This window comes from Pan troglodytes, chromosome 16, assembly GCF_028858775.2.
Source record: "Pan troglodytes isolate AG18354 chromosome 16, NHGRI_mPanTro3-v2.0_pri, whole genome shotgun sequence".
NCBI classification, from domain to species: Eukaryota; Metazoa; Chordata; class Mammalia; order Primates; family Hominidae; genus Pan; species Pan troglodytes.
The window spans coordinates 56,660,416-56,675,282 of record NC_072414.2 but is presented as its reverse complement, the minus strand read 5'-3'; the positions used below and the strand labels follow the sequence as shown (position 1 = coordinate 56,675,282).

Genomic DNA, 14,867 nt, shown 5'->3' with positions numbered 1-14,867 from the left:
CAGTTTTTTTAATTTCTCAAGGATTTACTGGCACTTTTTTTCTTTTGCTTCTGTTTTGCCAATTGAAGGGCATGTTCTTCCACCTACATTTTTGCAGCTGTCTACTGTTGAGCTGTGGCTCTCACATTGCTCTTTATGGAGCCTGCTTGTGTTTTCACTGTGGGCCAAGTCATTAATCTTGGACTCTAACTTGTATTCATTAAAAGTAGTGAGCTCGAATCCCAAGTTTTTTTGTTTTTGTTTTTGTTTTTTTCATGGAATCTCGCTCTGTCGCCCAGGCTGGAGTGCAGTGGTGTAATCTCAGCTCACTGCAACCTCCGCCTCCTGGGTTCAGGTGATTATCCTGTCTCAGCCTCCTGAGTAGCTGGGATTACAGATGCCCACCATCACACCCAACTAATTTTTTGTATTTTTAGTAGAGACAGGGTTTTGCCATGTTGCCCGGGCTGGTCTCGAACTCCTGGCCTCAAGTGATTCCCACGCTTCGGCCTCGCAAAGTGCTGGGATTACAGGCGTGAGCCACCGTGCCTGGCAAATGTTATTAGAGCAAGTCTGGGACTAGAGACATTCCGTTGAAATCAGGTGTCCCCCACTGGGCAGGTAATTCCTAGAGGCAGCTGGCAGTTTAGGATGCAGATATTAAACAAACACAAGGAATCGACAAGACAGATGAAAAAGAACCAAGACAAAACTCAGTCCCTTACTTTTTCCCAAGAAACCTGCTTGAGATTCTGCTGCCACCTATTGGTGATTCCTCTTCAATACGGCTAGAGTCACAAAGGCTAAATTGGAAACCCAGTCAAGATTTCCCTCTTCAAAAAAAAATCACCCAGTCAAGATTTCCCTTTTCAAAAAAAACTTTTGCTATTGAAGACCACTGACAGGAAAGAAATATGGTACCCAAAAGGCTGCACTACAGTTTAAAAAGCAACTTAGAAGGTAGAATATTTTGGGGGTGGGGGTGGAGTGTGAAAGGCAAACTAAGTCTAAATTTAAGAACAGGGACATTAAAAACTTTATTCAATAAATACAACAAATAATTTAAAAATATACTTCAATTCCAAAGCCAATTAAGAAGAGGAAGTAGAGAGAAAGGGAAAAAAGTGGGGATGAGGAAGGTAGAGGAAAAGAGAAAGCGGCCAAACAATGGTTTGGTTGGGCTGTGTTTCAGAGTATACCACCCTTTAAAATTCTGATCAAATACTCTTGACCCATAAACCCTTAGCCCTTGTTCTGATGGGGTAGCCACAGGAGTCCACCAGCTGGGAATCATCCACTGAGCTCTGGATCAGAGCATTCTAGAGGCTGGAATGTGGGGGGAGTTTTAGGGGTAGTTTTCCGGTCATTCCTAAAACCATCCGTCCTAACTCCCAGGCAGGTTTAAATAGTGCAAACTCTTAGGCAGAGAGCTCCCAGCTGCATAGTTTCACAGGTGAGTGTCCCAAGCCAGGGCCTCCAGGAAACAGGTCCCAGAGTACCCAGGGGTCCAAAGCCACTTCGGTGAATGGAAATCTAAAGGTGAAGAGAGGGGAGGCCAGGGCACAGAGTAAAGCTCCTGGGCTAAGCCAGTGGCCAAGCCAGAAAACAATGCTGGGCAGAAAAGGGTTACAAGGCAGGTAGTCTGGACACTGGATTCAACAGCTTGCCATCAGCCAGGGAAAGTGAAGCTGAGGATGCATATGGAGCAGGGCCAGGAAGATCAGGAGAGCTGAGGGAGAACAGGAAAATTGGGAGGAAGGAAGAGGCAGCTCAGCAGCAAACTCCAGGAGAAATAACCAGCAGCCCTCACAGATTTGTGATTGTCTCTTAAAAAGATTTATTTTCTCTTCTTGCCCGAATGTACAAAGGCAAAAAGAGTACAGTTTGTATATATATATATTTATATATATATATAAAAAAACAAGGAACTTGGTAATGTACACTTTACAGAAGGGAAGAATCAGGAAGACTGAAATTAAATTCAACAGAGCAACGCCAATGGAACAAAATCTATGAACAGCAACACTGCCCCTCCAGCCCGGGCCTCCAGCTCGCCCCAACCTGCTCCCAATGGGAGGGCTGAGCACCAAGGCAAGCGGGTGGGCTGGGGCAGGAGGGGCTGGGGACAGGGCCTGGGAGGGGCTTGATCCCAGGAGGGGGGCCCATGGTAGGAGATCACTGGAAAGCTTCCTGGGATGCCCAAGTAATTAAACAACAAAGGCCCAGAATTATGGGGCCAACTAGCTGCCCAGTTGCATCTTGGGGGCATCAGAGTAGACAAGGGGATGGTGAGAGGGTATACGGGATAAGTGACATGGGTGGCCTCAAAGCCTGTATAAAATAATTCTCTAGCCCTCTGCAGTCTTAACTCGCAACTCTAAGTCCTGCCATGGCCCCTTAAACGTGGAAAAAAGAGACTCAAGAAATCACCATTTCATTTCATAGGGTGCCCTCTTACCCTTCTAAGCGTGTGGTTCTTTGACCTTGTGATGTGTGGAGAGAGTTGGGTAAGAGAAGGAAATTTCATACATGTACATGTACAAGGCAGGAAAAGGGGATGAAGGGAACTGCCATACCTTAAAATGAGGAAGTAGTTGATGTGGATCCTAAAGAGCAGCTCTCCAAGCCTTGCCTGATCTATCTGGGGATGAGGCCCCCTCCCTCTTTAGCTTCTCCTCTATGGGAAGCCCAGTGAGCAATGTCTGTGAGGGCCTGGGCAGGGGTGGCTCATAAACAGGCTTGGTCTGGTGGTCTTGGCCCTTGGTAGCAAATTTTTCCAGCCTTTGTTTGTAGGGTGGGATAGGATGGGGACCCCTGCTGAGCATCTCATCCCTCTGACTAGGTCATGGATGCCACAGGTAGCTCCCACCTGTGTTTCTCCTCCCCATGTAGAGGGGGGCAGCAAATCTTTCACTCAGCACTTGTCAAGAATCTCCACAGCTGCTGCTTCATGTTATTTCAGAGGGAAGACTAGGCCCGGCAGGCATCAGGATCTGCCATGGTGGCTTTCACCTGCTCTTCTGAGCAGCTCCTACTCTTCAGGGGAGACTTGGATATGAGGATCAAAGAGCCAAATGTTTAAGAAGAAAAATTAAAAAGGAAAAGAAAAACCTGTTCTCTTCTGGAGAACCCAAGGCTGCCCAGCTAATACAGAAGTTCATCCTCTGTGTTACAGAATGAGTGGAAAGGGCAGGAATGCAGGGCCATGCCTGCCCAATGCAAAAGAAAATTACTCCTAACGGTTTCTTTACAATATATACAGAGTATGCTGCAGGCCAGTGCCACAGATACAAAACACACAACAATATTTAAAAACAAACAGGAACAGAGAGGGAACCTTGGCTCCACCTCACAGGAGCCCCAGGAGGGCATAATCAGGCTGAAATTCAGTCACCCTCTTGGTTGGGGTGACTCAGGTAGGGTGGGATGACGGTGTCTGCACTAGCTACTTCCACGGAGGAAAGGGAGGTCACTGCTCAGAGCACTGCCCATGAGGGCAGCAGAAGGCAGAGGGAATGATGGGTATGAGGGAGGCTGTTTTGGGGCCCTGCCAAGAGGTCTAAAACAATGGTTTTTGGGGAGGACTCAGAACCCAACTTGAACAAAAACGAGGAGGCAGAAACCTAGGGGAAAGGCCTGTAGATCAGAGGGGATCCTCTTGAGCAGATGGTGACCCTAAGCCTCTCGTGTGTAGGGTTCCAGGGTCCTTGGAAATCAACTACTACTGGGCATTGTGCTTACTGTCCCCTATTTCCCATTTTCCAAACTGAGTCGGAGCCAAGTTCCTGCTCCTAGTCACTTTTGGCACTCTGGTCACACACTCCCTTTTCCAGCCTACACTGGTGTCTATCAGTCTTTATCTCTCTCTCTCAATCCAGAGGGTCATGGAAAGATAGGAGGGGAGAAAAGAGGGATGATACCTCAAAAGCCAAGTAAGCTAAAGCTCCCCACACCTTGGGGAAGACATGACCCCAATAAAGCTACCAAATCATCCTCACTTTCCCAGTACAAAGAGTATAAAGCTTCCATTGGGAGACTGCATTTCTAAGGAGAGCAGAGAAATGTTGGCTGCCTCAAAGCACAGCTCCACTGAGTACATTCTGAGACTCGAATAAGTAATGGCTTGGATGTGTTATTCCAGGGTCTAAGGAACAAATAACCTCCCATGGCCAGTGGCCCCTCAAACAAAATATGTGTTACCAAGAAACACAGCTTATATTGGCCCACATGGAGGTTATAGACTGAGCTATATAAAATCATGTACTTGTAGACAGAGGAATTGGGCTATATATATCTGTGGCCTCAAATGAGGAAGATATCAGATGGCTAGATGACAGGACATCTCCAAGAACTGCTGGGTGCTCCCAGGGGCTGCCTTCTGGGCCTTGCCCTAAGGTGACCTGGCAGACTCCAAGGTTCCCCAAGCTGGGGGGAATACTAGTTTATCTGCCTGAGGCTTAAGAGCCAAGCAGTGGAAAAGAAGAGGCAAGACCAGTGTGGGGATCCCCCTGGGAAAGGCACCAAGGGGTTAGGAGGGAAGGGAAAAGGGCAAGGAGTTGGGGAATAAGAAGCAGCAGGACTTAGTGGGGACGCAGGTTCTACTTCACAGACGTCATTCATGCTCCAGCACCAGCTTGCTCCCAGTGTCCCTGGGGAGCCCTGTGCTGGTGTTGGAACCCCTGCCCCCTGCCTCACAGGCAGCTCAAGGCCATGTTGGGGCAGATGCCTTGGTCTTCCTTTCCAGGCTAGGTTGTGAGCGTTTATATGTGCTCATGTAAATGGGGAGAAGTCTCCACATTTGAAGACCTTGTTTTCACAATTATGTAGAAAACAACCCCCAATTTCTTTCCTGAGATTCTAGTTCCTCCACATGCTGCCAATTCCCAGGGTGCAAAGCACTAGGGAGATGCAGAATCTGGTGATGGTGGTAATGATGGTGAGGGGTATGGCTGCTGTGCTGTCTTCAGACCTTACCCAGTGCTTGGGGGTGGGGGTCCCTCCCTGGTGGGCGGGGGGTCTGGTACTGCTCCAGCAGCAGACCAAGGGCTTGGGGAACAGAGCGGTGGCTTCTCTGGGCTGAGGCCATGTTCCCCTGGTTGCTTCCCGTGCCTTCATCTCCACAGAGGCCACAACAGTCATGACTGTGGCTGAGAGAATAAATATTTTTGCTAAGTACCAGCTCTCCAGCTCCTGAGGAAGAGGTAGGGTCAGGTAGTCCGGAGGTCTGGTGGAGGTGAGATAGCCAAGGGTCTGCCTTCAGTCATGGTGGAAACGGCAAACAGGATGATCAACACCATTTAACTGATGTCTAAACGGCACCTTCAGCACCTCCTTGGGTAAGCCAGTCCGGGCCCGTGAAGCTGACTTTATCCGGGCACTTGGTGTCTGCAAGGGAAACATGGACAGATAACCAGGCACTCAGCCTGTTGGTAAAACAACCACAAGGTGGCACTCCAAGAAAATGAATTGTAGGAGTGGCCAGTACTGGTCCCTAGGGGACACTGTGTTCCACAGGTCCTCTCAGATGCACATGGCTTCATGGGAGACTCTTGTACAAGAAGCTTGGCCAGGGTTCCATGGATTCCAGACTGCTGACCCCTCATAGCTATTCCTCACCTAGGGATTCTGTGATCCAGGTAGCAACTATCCCGGCTTTATGTGTTGCCCCAAATTAATAAAAGTGACTTACCATTCTCACCTCCTGGGGGGTGGGTAGAGTGAGGGAGTTGAGCCTTGTTGGCTGGCAACAATGGCTGTAGAAGAAAGCCCTGAATAAGCAGGAGAACATGTTAGTGTAGCACTCACAGAAACCTTCCATTAATCTTTTTCCCTGAGTTTTGGGGTGCTGACAGAAAAAAAAATCTGACACTCAGCCAGATATATTTGCTGGAGATAGATAATAAGGCTCTATTTCTCAGCTGATTGTTTCTCTTTGCCTTTGGGGAACACCTGTTCCATATTCTTCTGACTACCAAGGCCAGTATTCTGGAGGAATTTAAGAGTCCCCAAACTCCAAGGGAGGAATAAATATCATATGCTTTAATGACTGCAGGAGGTTAGGACTGTGCACAGATTAGAAGCTCAAAAAAAAAAAAAATTAAAAAAGGATTCTTATGAGGCAGGTAGGAGGGTCCTAGCTGTGGACATTACTACTGGGATGAAGATAAACAAAACAAAACAAGACAAAACAACAGGTGGTAGGGAAAACAGGCTTACCTGCTGCATAGGGTAAGTTGTACTGTGCTGGGAGCAACGAGTACCCCAAGTGGTGGTGGTGGTGGTGTGTGGACATCAGGCGCTGGGAAGGAGAGGTGCGGGGCCGGTCAACACTCCGTTCACCCCCACTTGCTCCCCCGACGCTGCTACAGCTGCCACCACCCCCAACCACCCCACAGCCTCCTCGATCTCTCTCCTGAGAAGTTTTATCACTTATCTGGAAAGGAAACCAGAGACACAAAAGCACTATAGTGAGACACATATGCATACAACCACACACACACACACACACACACACACACACACGAGTGAGATGCCCAGGGTGCCACCTTATGACCCCTAAAAGTGCAAGATACCTAAGAATAAAGAAGATGCCCTGGGGGCTGCCAGTGTCAAGTCAGCCAAGCTGCACTGTGGTCAGGACCTGAACTTGCCCACCTTCTCCCAGACCCTGGATCTGGCCTTACTAGTCTTTGGGTAACAGCCAGCATCACTGTACTTTTCTTACCGTGGGAGACTTGCTCTTGTAGTGACTGGCATGCTGCTGCAAGATGTCCAGGGCTTTGGACTCTGAGCTGGATTTACAAGTCACACTGGGGCTGGCTCGTGCCTTGTCAGCATCTTCACCACCTGAGACCTTGCTGCCATATGGGGAAAAAGAGTAGCTGGAAGGCAGGTAGGAACCTGTGGAAGGAGAAATCAAACAGTCAAAGAGATGGGAGAGGTAGAGGAAACTCTGCTTTAGTGAGCTTGATTGGGTGGGCATCAGCTTTCCTAGGCACAGGCTGAGGTATTTTCTAACATAGTGTCTTTGGCTGAGACTGTTGGCTTGACCTTTCTTTACTGAGCTCTACAGGAAAAATTAGTTAAGGGATATTAGGAACATGGCCCTGTTTCCTGCTTCCAACTTCCATAGATCTGATACTGTTCTTTGAACTGGTCTCAGATTCATCTTGGAGAAGTGATATGATAAAGTGGAAAGATCACACTTATCTGGAGTCAGAGCCTTGGGCTCAAAACCTTACTCTGAGACTTACTAGCTTGGTAACCTTGAGCAAATAAATAACTGTTTTGAGCTTCAGTTTCTTCATCATCAAAAACGAAGATATCAATACTTATTACTTAAGGTGATAGGGAGGATTAAAAAAGATAATGTCTATAAATCTCAGAGGACAGCGCCTGGCTCAGGGCGAGCACTCAACAAATGCAACTATGATTTTTATATTGACGGGTGTGAGTGACAGGGATAAAGGAACACCTCAAGGGTAAGAAATTTCCTATTTCTGTTTGAAAAGCTTATTTCTATTTAGAGTGTGCTTTATAATAATGTCACCAGAATGTTGAGACTATTTAGGCTGCTGTAGGAAGCTGGAGGCGCTAAGGAGTGAGGCTAAAGCAGTGCCCTTCCACCCCAGAAGCACCCCACATGGTTCTTTGGGCAACAAAACGAGTAGAGTTAAATAAGAGCATTTTCTTCTAACAAGTTAAAAAACATTTAAGGCCAGGAGCGCTGGCTCATGCCTGTATCTCAGCACTTTGGGAGGCCAAGGCGGCCGGATCACCTGAGGTCGGGAGTTCAAGACCAGCCTGACCAACACGGAAGAACACCGTCTCTACTAAAAATACAAAATTAGCCAGGAGTGGTGGCACATGCCTGTAATCCTAGCTACTTGGGAAGCTGAGGCAGGAGAATTGTTTGAACCCGGGAGGTGGAGGCTGTGGTGAGCCGAGATCACGCCACTGCACTCTAGCCTGCACAACAAGAGTGAAATTCCGTCTCAAAAAACAAACAAACAAAAAACATTTAAACACTATAAAGAGCTTGTCTTTTCCAAGCTGAATCTAGCAGGACCTCCCCCCAGTCTGACTTCAGATGGCTGTTCTTACTTGACAGGTGAAGATGATCTGGCAACTGAATCCATGCATTGTTATGGTTTGCATTTTATTTGTTCTTTGTGTCTCTCCACTATGATTAAGCTGTAAGCTCCGGGAGTGGAAGGAACTCAATGGCTCTACTTCTTTTGTACCTCCCACAGTGCCTAGCACACTGCAAAATGTGGAGTATATGGTTTACAAATTCCAGCTGAGGGGAGACAGCAGTGACAGAGAAGGAGTTTTACCTTTAGTTAGCAATGAAAACTGACTACAGAGACAATCCTTGAGCTGGAGCAAGGGAGAGAGAGGTAGTCACACAGACTATCATTATGGGTCATTCAAGGAACTATGGGTTATGGTGGCCACCTCACAGAATGACTCAGTGAAAAAAGGTCTGTCATCTAAGCGAGCCTCAATATGCCTTGGGGCTGAGCAAGAAAACTCTGGATGTGAAATCTGTGCTTCATTCCCCCTTCCAGTGAATGGAATAGCGCTGGCACTTGGTGCTGTACCTGGGTAGTTCTGCATCATCACAGCAGGCATGCTCCGGTAGCTGGGGTGGTTGGGGTCGTAGGACTGACTGTAGGAATAGCCGTGCATGTAGGGGATGTAGGACTGGTGCTGGGTAAGTGGGGAGGACACAGGCACATGGACACTTGGCCGGGGCTCCTTGCTCCCAAGGCGAGACTCCTCTGACGTGGGCAGCTTGCAGTCACTACTTGTGCTTTCCTTCCCATCTTCCTTGGGGACAGAGTCCTTACTCCGACTCCTTTCCTCCTTCAATTTGCGGTCCCGCTCCTCCTTCCACCGCTCATCCTCTGACTTGATGTCTGAGTACTTGGCAGGATAAACATATGTCCACATCCGGGGCTCTGCCTCCTACAACAATCACAGAACAACGACTGGGTGTTGTACAGATAAGACAGATATATTTCAAGCCCAAGGTCCCAGTAGAACCACCAGAGCAGATAATTAGTACTAGACACCTGGGGCAGAGTAGGATTTTGGCCTCTACTGATCTTGTTTATAATCCAACTCTGCTCCCTTTTGGTTAAAAAGCCCCCGCCCCCACCTCTGCACCCACCCACAGGGAACAAGATGGGGCAGGGGGAGAAAAGGAAAATCCATCCATGCATCAGTGGATGTTTTCTAGGTGAGAACAAGCATTCTGGGAAAACGACTGAAATAGGAGAGGCTGCCCCTTCCAAGATGTTTAGATTGTTTCACTTTTTCAGAGCACGCTCAGGGGCTGGAAAGCTTATAAGTGACACTCAGATCAGATGAGGGAGGGAAGCATAACTATTATACCAAGAGGGAAGGGAAGACATTCTAAGTCTCATGAGCAGAGCAAGATATGAGATTCCAAGTTCCTAGTTCTAACTCAACCTATAAAATCCTTGTTAAAGAAACTCAGTAACTGAGTATACTTTGGACCTACTCTAAAAAATAGAGAGACCATCAATAACTCATTTCATAGGAACCAAACAGTGGAGGAAACACGGACAAGGAATCGAGATACCTGGGTTCTAATCCTGGCTCTGCTAGTGAGGTCTCAAGTAACCCCAGACAAATTAAGCTAACTTGTCTGGGCCTTTCCTGTCAAATGGAAAAAACACCTGCTATGGATATAAAAGTGCTTTTTAAAAAACATTAATATGAATCCCTGTGCTTTGGGAGGCTGAGGCGCGAGGATTGCTTGAGGCCAGGAGTTCAAGACCAGCCTGGGCAACATAGTGAGACCCCTCTCTACAAAAAATTAAAACATCATCTGGGTGTGGTGGCATGCATCTGTAGTCCTGGTTAATTGGGAGGCTGAGGCAGGAGGACTGCTTGAGCCTAGGAGTTGGAAATTGCAGTGAGCTATGACTGCATCATTGCATTCCAGCCTGGGCAACACAGAGGGACTCTGGTCTCTATAAAAACATAAAAATAAAAAAAATTACGACTGGGCGCAGTGGCTCACGCCTTAATCCAGGTACTTTGGGAGGCCGAGGTGGGTGGATCACAAGGTCAGGAGATCAAGACCATCCTGGCTAACATGGTGAAACCCCGTCTCTACTAAAAATACAAAAAATTAGCCAGGTGTGGTGGCACGCACCTGTAATCCCAGCTACTAGGGAGGCTGAGGCAGGAGAATCGTGTGAACCTGGGAGGCAGAGGTTGCAGTGAGCTGAGATTGCGCCAGTGCATTCCAGCCTGGGTGACAGTGCCAGACTCCATCTCAAAAAAAAAATAAATAAATAAAATAAAATAAAATAAAAATTGGCTGGGTGCAGTGGCTCATGCCTGTAATCCCAGCACTTTGGGAGGCTGAGGCAGGTGGATTACTTGAGGTCAGGAGTTCCAGACCAGCCTGACCAAGATGGTGAAGCCCCATCTCTACTAAAAATACAAAAAAAATTAGCTGGGCATGGTGGCGTGTGCCTGTAATCTCAGCTACTCGGGAGGCTGAGGCAGGAGAATTGCTTGAACCTGGGAGGCGGAGGTTGTAGTGAGCCAAGATTGCACCACTGCACTCTAGCCTGGGCAACAGAGTGAGACTCCATCTCAAAAAAATAATAATACTAAAATAAAATAAAAAACATTAAAATAGTTTACAAAGGTAAAGAATCCTTAAAATTATACATCTCTCCTGCTAATCTCAATTCCGTTGAACCCCTATATAAGGACAGCCCTTATTTGTGAGGAAGATAGACGATTACCATACGGTATTTCCACTTCCTCCCAGGGCAACAGTTACCTGTCGGTACCAGAGTATTGGATCCATCTCTGCCTGTCGACCACACTCAGCGCCTGTCTTGGCCTCAGAGGCCTCCTTGCTTAGGTGGCTGGCATCACTCAGCTTCACTTTAAGGCCTTCAGGGGCCTGGCCCGGGAGTTTTGAAGAGTCATCTAACTTGGGAATGATGACTGATTTGGCTGGGTCAGCCCCTGGCTCCTTGGCCTTGCCAGGTCCTGATTTCACCAGGTCTGTCAGGCTGGGGGCCTTGGTGAGAGTTGGTGGAATTGACGGCTTTTGCTTCCACTCTTCCTTGAGTGCTGCCTCCCGCTCCTTCAGGCCCATCTCTGCCTTCTTGTCCACTCCCCGCTGCTGCTGCTCTAAGCTCTGGCGTTTCTGCTGTTCTTCGTACTGCTGCCGGTAAGCCGTGTTAGTGCTCAGAAGGTGGGTGTGGTAACTCTGGTCGCTGTAGCCATAGGGGGGTACATAGGCATACTGGTTGTAGTACAGGGACTGCATGTACATATTGGGACGCTGCTGGATGACCGAGGGCTGCTGACTGGAACTGCTCAGCTCGGGCTTCTTTTCTTCACAGATATCGTTCTTCACTTTCCCTTCTATGCTCTCAGGTTCCTCATCCCTTTTTGTCTTCAGGGCCTGGCTCTCCACTCCTGCCTGGCTGCTGGGGTTCAGAGCCCCAGGGCTGGACTGTGCATAACTTGGAGAATAGTAACTCTCAAAGCCTTGGTAATATGGTGAGTCTTTGCTCTGAGGCTGAGGGGGAAAAAGAGTTTTCTTAGCCCCTTCTTTAACCAACTGTTCAGCGTCCTTTGATTTGACACTGTCTACCTTGCCCTCCCCATCCTCCCCAGCATCAGAGATGTCAGAGTATGCAGGGCTGTTGGTTTTGACTGAGCTGGCTTCAGCTCCATTCTGGGTCACCACATGTAAGGGAGTCAGGGGCTGAGTAGGGGTAGTGTTTTCAAGGCGGCTACTGCCTCCAATGGAAGGGCTGGGGGCATTGTCCGTGAAACTGTAGATCTTGTCGGCTTCAGCCTTGATGCTAGCCAGTCGGCTTTGGTGGGGGTCTGATGAGCCATTTAGGAGCCCTTCCATTTTCATCCCATCTCCTGAAGATTCCCTAAATGGGCTTTTGCCTTCTTCTGCTCGACATACCTTCCCAGGGGTCAGAGGACTTTCAAGTTCCTTTGAAGATTCCTTCTTTTTTTTGTCTTTCTTTTTCTTGTCCTTGGCTGGAGTCAAGGCAGGGTTGACTGTGAAAGGTTCTCCCATAACAGTGGGCTTGGGCTGAATGGGCTTGAGTTGGGGACTGTTGGGCATGGCTTGTGCCACTGTGGCGGTCAAGCCTGAGGAAGAGCCTGGGCTCGCTGCTGTGAAGGTGGCTGTCTGGAAGGTGTAGATTTGCTGTGGGGGGATGGCAGGGGCAATGGGACGGGCTGACTTTAGGCTCTTGGAAGGAATCTTTTCAGGTTTTAAACTAGAGGGTTTTTTACATTTTTCTTTTTCCATACACTTCCTTTCTAAAGAATCAAAGGCATCATTGCTTGTTTCATCCATCACTGAGGGTCCATCATCAGAGCCATCATTGGATAAGGCCCCAAGGTCTGTGTCCCCTTCCCCACTCAACTTTTTCTTACAGAGGCCTTTTGTGCTGAATTTGCTTGAAGGAGAAGGGCTATGGGGCTCTACAAGTCGAACTTTGGGGGTAGCTGAGCGGGCAGGGGACAAGGAACCTTTTTGTGAGACAGATGCACCGTTGCAGCTCCCAAGATCTGCATGGAGAATAGGTTCCTCTCCGTACTCACTGTCCCCATCCGCTTCCGGCTTGCTGTCATCATCTGTATGGGCATGAGCTTGGTGGTACTTAAGTCCATTGATGTGCTTGTACTTCTTGTTGCAGTTTGGGTGGGGACAGTCAATCAGGACGGGGGAGGGACAGTTTCTGTCCAGAACAGTGGGTTCTACCTTTGTCCCAGGAAGGGGGCCAGTGGCTGAGCCCATGGAATTAGTACGGACACGCTTGCTCCCTTTGGAGTCCTCTGAGCTAGAATTCAGCTCCATGTCTGAAAGGGGTTTGTTTTTCCGCTTATTAGCTGAGGAAGGGCTGGCCTTGACATCCTCAGAAGTGCTGCTGGCAGGTGGGCGATGCTCTGAAGAATTCTGGCTGCCCCGACGGCCTTTGCTATTGGCTCCTGCCCGGGTTTTGCTGCTGCTACTGGTCCCTTTGCTGTCAGAGGCTGTGGCTGTCTCATTGACAGGTGTATTACTGTTGGGACGCATGCGTTTGCCTCTACCCCGGCCATTGCGCATTTCCAGGTCACTGGTCGGGGAGTCACAGAACCTTGGCAAAGGATAAACACAACAGAATATTATTAAGAAGAGAAAACATCTTCAAAGCAGTTTAGCTGTAGCCTCCAGAACTGTCCAGATGGTGACTATCATTTTCAATGAATATGATTTGTTAAAAGAAATTCTGATTGTGAATTGCACTAAATGGTGAACTCCTGGGATACACGTTAGCTGCAAATTATTCCCAAACATTTACCTCTAAAACCATGCAGAATCTGTTCCGTAAGATAGTCAAGTCAACATTTCCTATATACAGCCATAGTCATGGTTTCAGAAAAGATGTTAGAGATCATACAGGAAATTGAGGCCAGGCATGCTAAATGACTTGTCCAAGGTAACATCACTGATTAATGGCAACATACAAGACTCTAGCTCTACTTTTAGCCCAATGCCTTTTTCTTACATACCTCACTATGAAGATATAGAAAGGTAGAACAAAGCACCTATCCATTTAAGAGTTCCCTAAACATCAGATATAACCAAGAGTACATGAGTTCTTTGAATGTCTGGAGATCTGCACCTAGGGGTCACTCCTCATAGGCCCTAAAGTAGCTTTTCATGGAGCTTAAAACACTGCCTAGAATTAAACCTTTAGCTAAGATTGGTTCCCTTGTAAATCTAAAGATGGTTTTGACTCTCTTGTTCCAGGGGGCAGCTGGAGTAGGTTGTTTCTAAGACAGTGGGAACCATAGCTATTGCAGAAAAGAGGCAAATTTTGTCAAATATTTCCTTTGGGTTCCCAGAACAGTTCTACTGTAAAGCTACTTACTGCTTCCCTGTTATCAACCTACTCACTCAGCTCCTATCTCTCTGGATTCTTGCATGCCCAAAGCAGAAATAAGTCCTTCCAATAGGTTTCTCAGAAATGCAAAGGGAGGGCATAAAGAACTTTACTAACTTGTTTTAGCTCATATGCTTCTGATTCTTTTTTTTTTTTTTTTTTGAGGTGGAGTCTTGCTCTGTCACCAGGCTGGAGCGCAGTGGCACAATCTCGGCTCACTGTAACCTCCAACTCCCTAGTTCAAGTGGTTCTCCTGCCTCAGGCTCCCGAGTAGCTGGGGTTACAGGCATGAGCCACCACGCCCAGCTAATTTTTGTATTTTTAGTAGAGACGGGGTTTCACTGTGTTGGCCAGGATGGTCTCGATCTCCCGACCTTGTGATCCACCCGCCTCGGCCTCCCAAAGTGCTGGGATTACAGGTGTGAGCCACTGCGCCTGGCCTGCTTCTGATTCTTATCAGGGCAACTATTATGGTCTGAATATCGTCTTTTTTTTTTTTTTTTTGAGATGGAGTGTTGCTCTGTCGCCCAGGCTGGAGTGCAGCGGAGTGATCTCAGCTCACTGAAACCTCCAACTCCCTGGTTCAAGTGGTTCTCCTGCCTCAGGCTCCCGAGTAGCTGGGGTTACAGGCATGAGCCACCATGCCCAGCTAATTTTTGTATTTTTAGTAGAGACAGGGTTTCACCATGTTGACCAGGCTGGTCTCGAACTCCTGACCTCAGGTGATCCACCCGCCTCAGCCTCCCAAAGTGCTGGGATTACAGGCGTTAGCCACCGCACCCAGCCTGAATATAGTCTTATAAAAGTCTAAGCCTTGGGCTGGGTGCGGTGGCTCATGCCTGTAATCCCAGCTCTTTGGGAGGCCGAGGCGGGAGGATCACGAGGTCAGGAGATCGAGACCATCCTGGCTAAAATGGTGAAACCCTG

The 14,867-nt window shown here is 48.1% G+C and overlaps 1 protein-coding gene across 3 annotated transcripts in view; it reads right to left on the bottom strand.

The window, feature by feature from the left end:
• Window positions 1-991: 991 nt before the first annotated feature.
• The window catches only part of ZNF609 (zinc finger protein 609), a 223,990-nt gene continuing 210,114 nt past the window's right edge, over window positions 992-14,867 (bottom strand). For 2 of the 3 annotated variants that reach the window (XM_063795114.1, XM_054667665.2), the window contains 6 exons: window positions 10,811-13,151; window positions 8,583-8,949; window positions 6,704-6,879; window positions 6,196-6,412; window positions 5,669-5,747; window positions 1,793-5,364 (listed from right to left, as the gene is read on the bottom strand). In XM_063795114.1, the coding sequence (XP_063651184.1) occupies window positions 5,674-5,747; window positions 6,196-6,412; window positions 6,704-6,879; window positions 8,583-8,949; window positions 10,811-13,151 (3,175 nt within the window). In that variant the 3' untranslated portion in view covers window positions 1,793-5,364; window positions 5,669-5,673. Of the gene's footprint in view, window positions 5,365-5,668; window positions 5,748-6,195; window positions 6,413-6,703; window positions 6,880-8,582; window positions 8,950-10,810; window positions 13,152-14,867 lie in introns of all 3 variants that reach the window. The other variant, XM_510473.8, reaches the window with a different exon arrangement.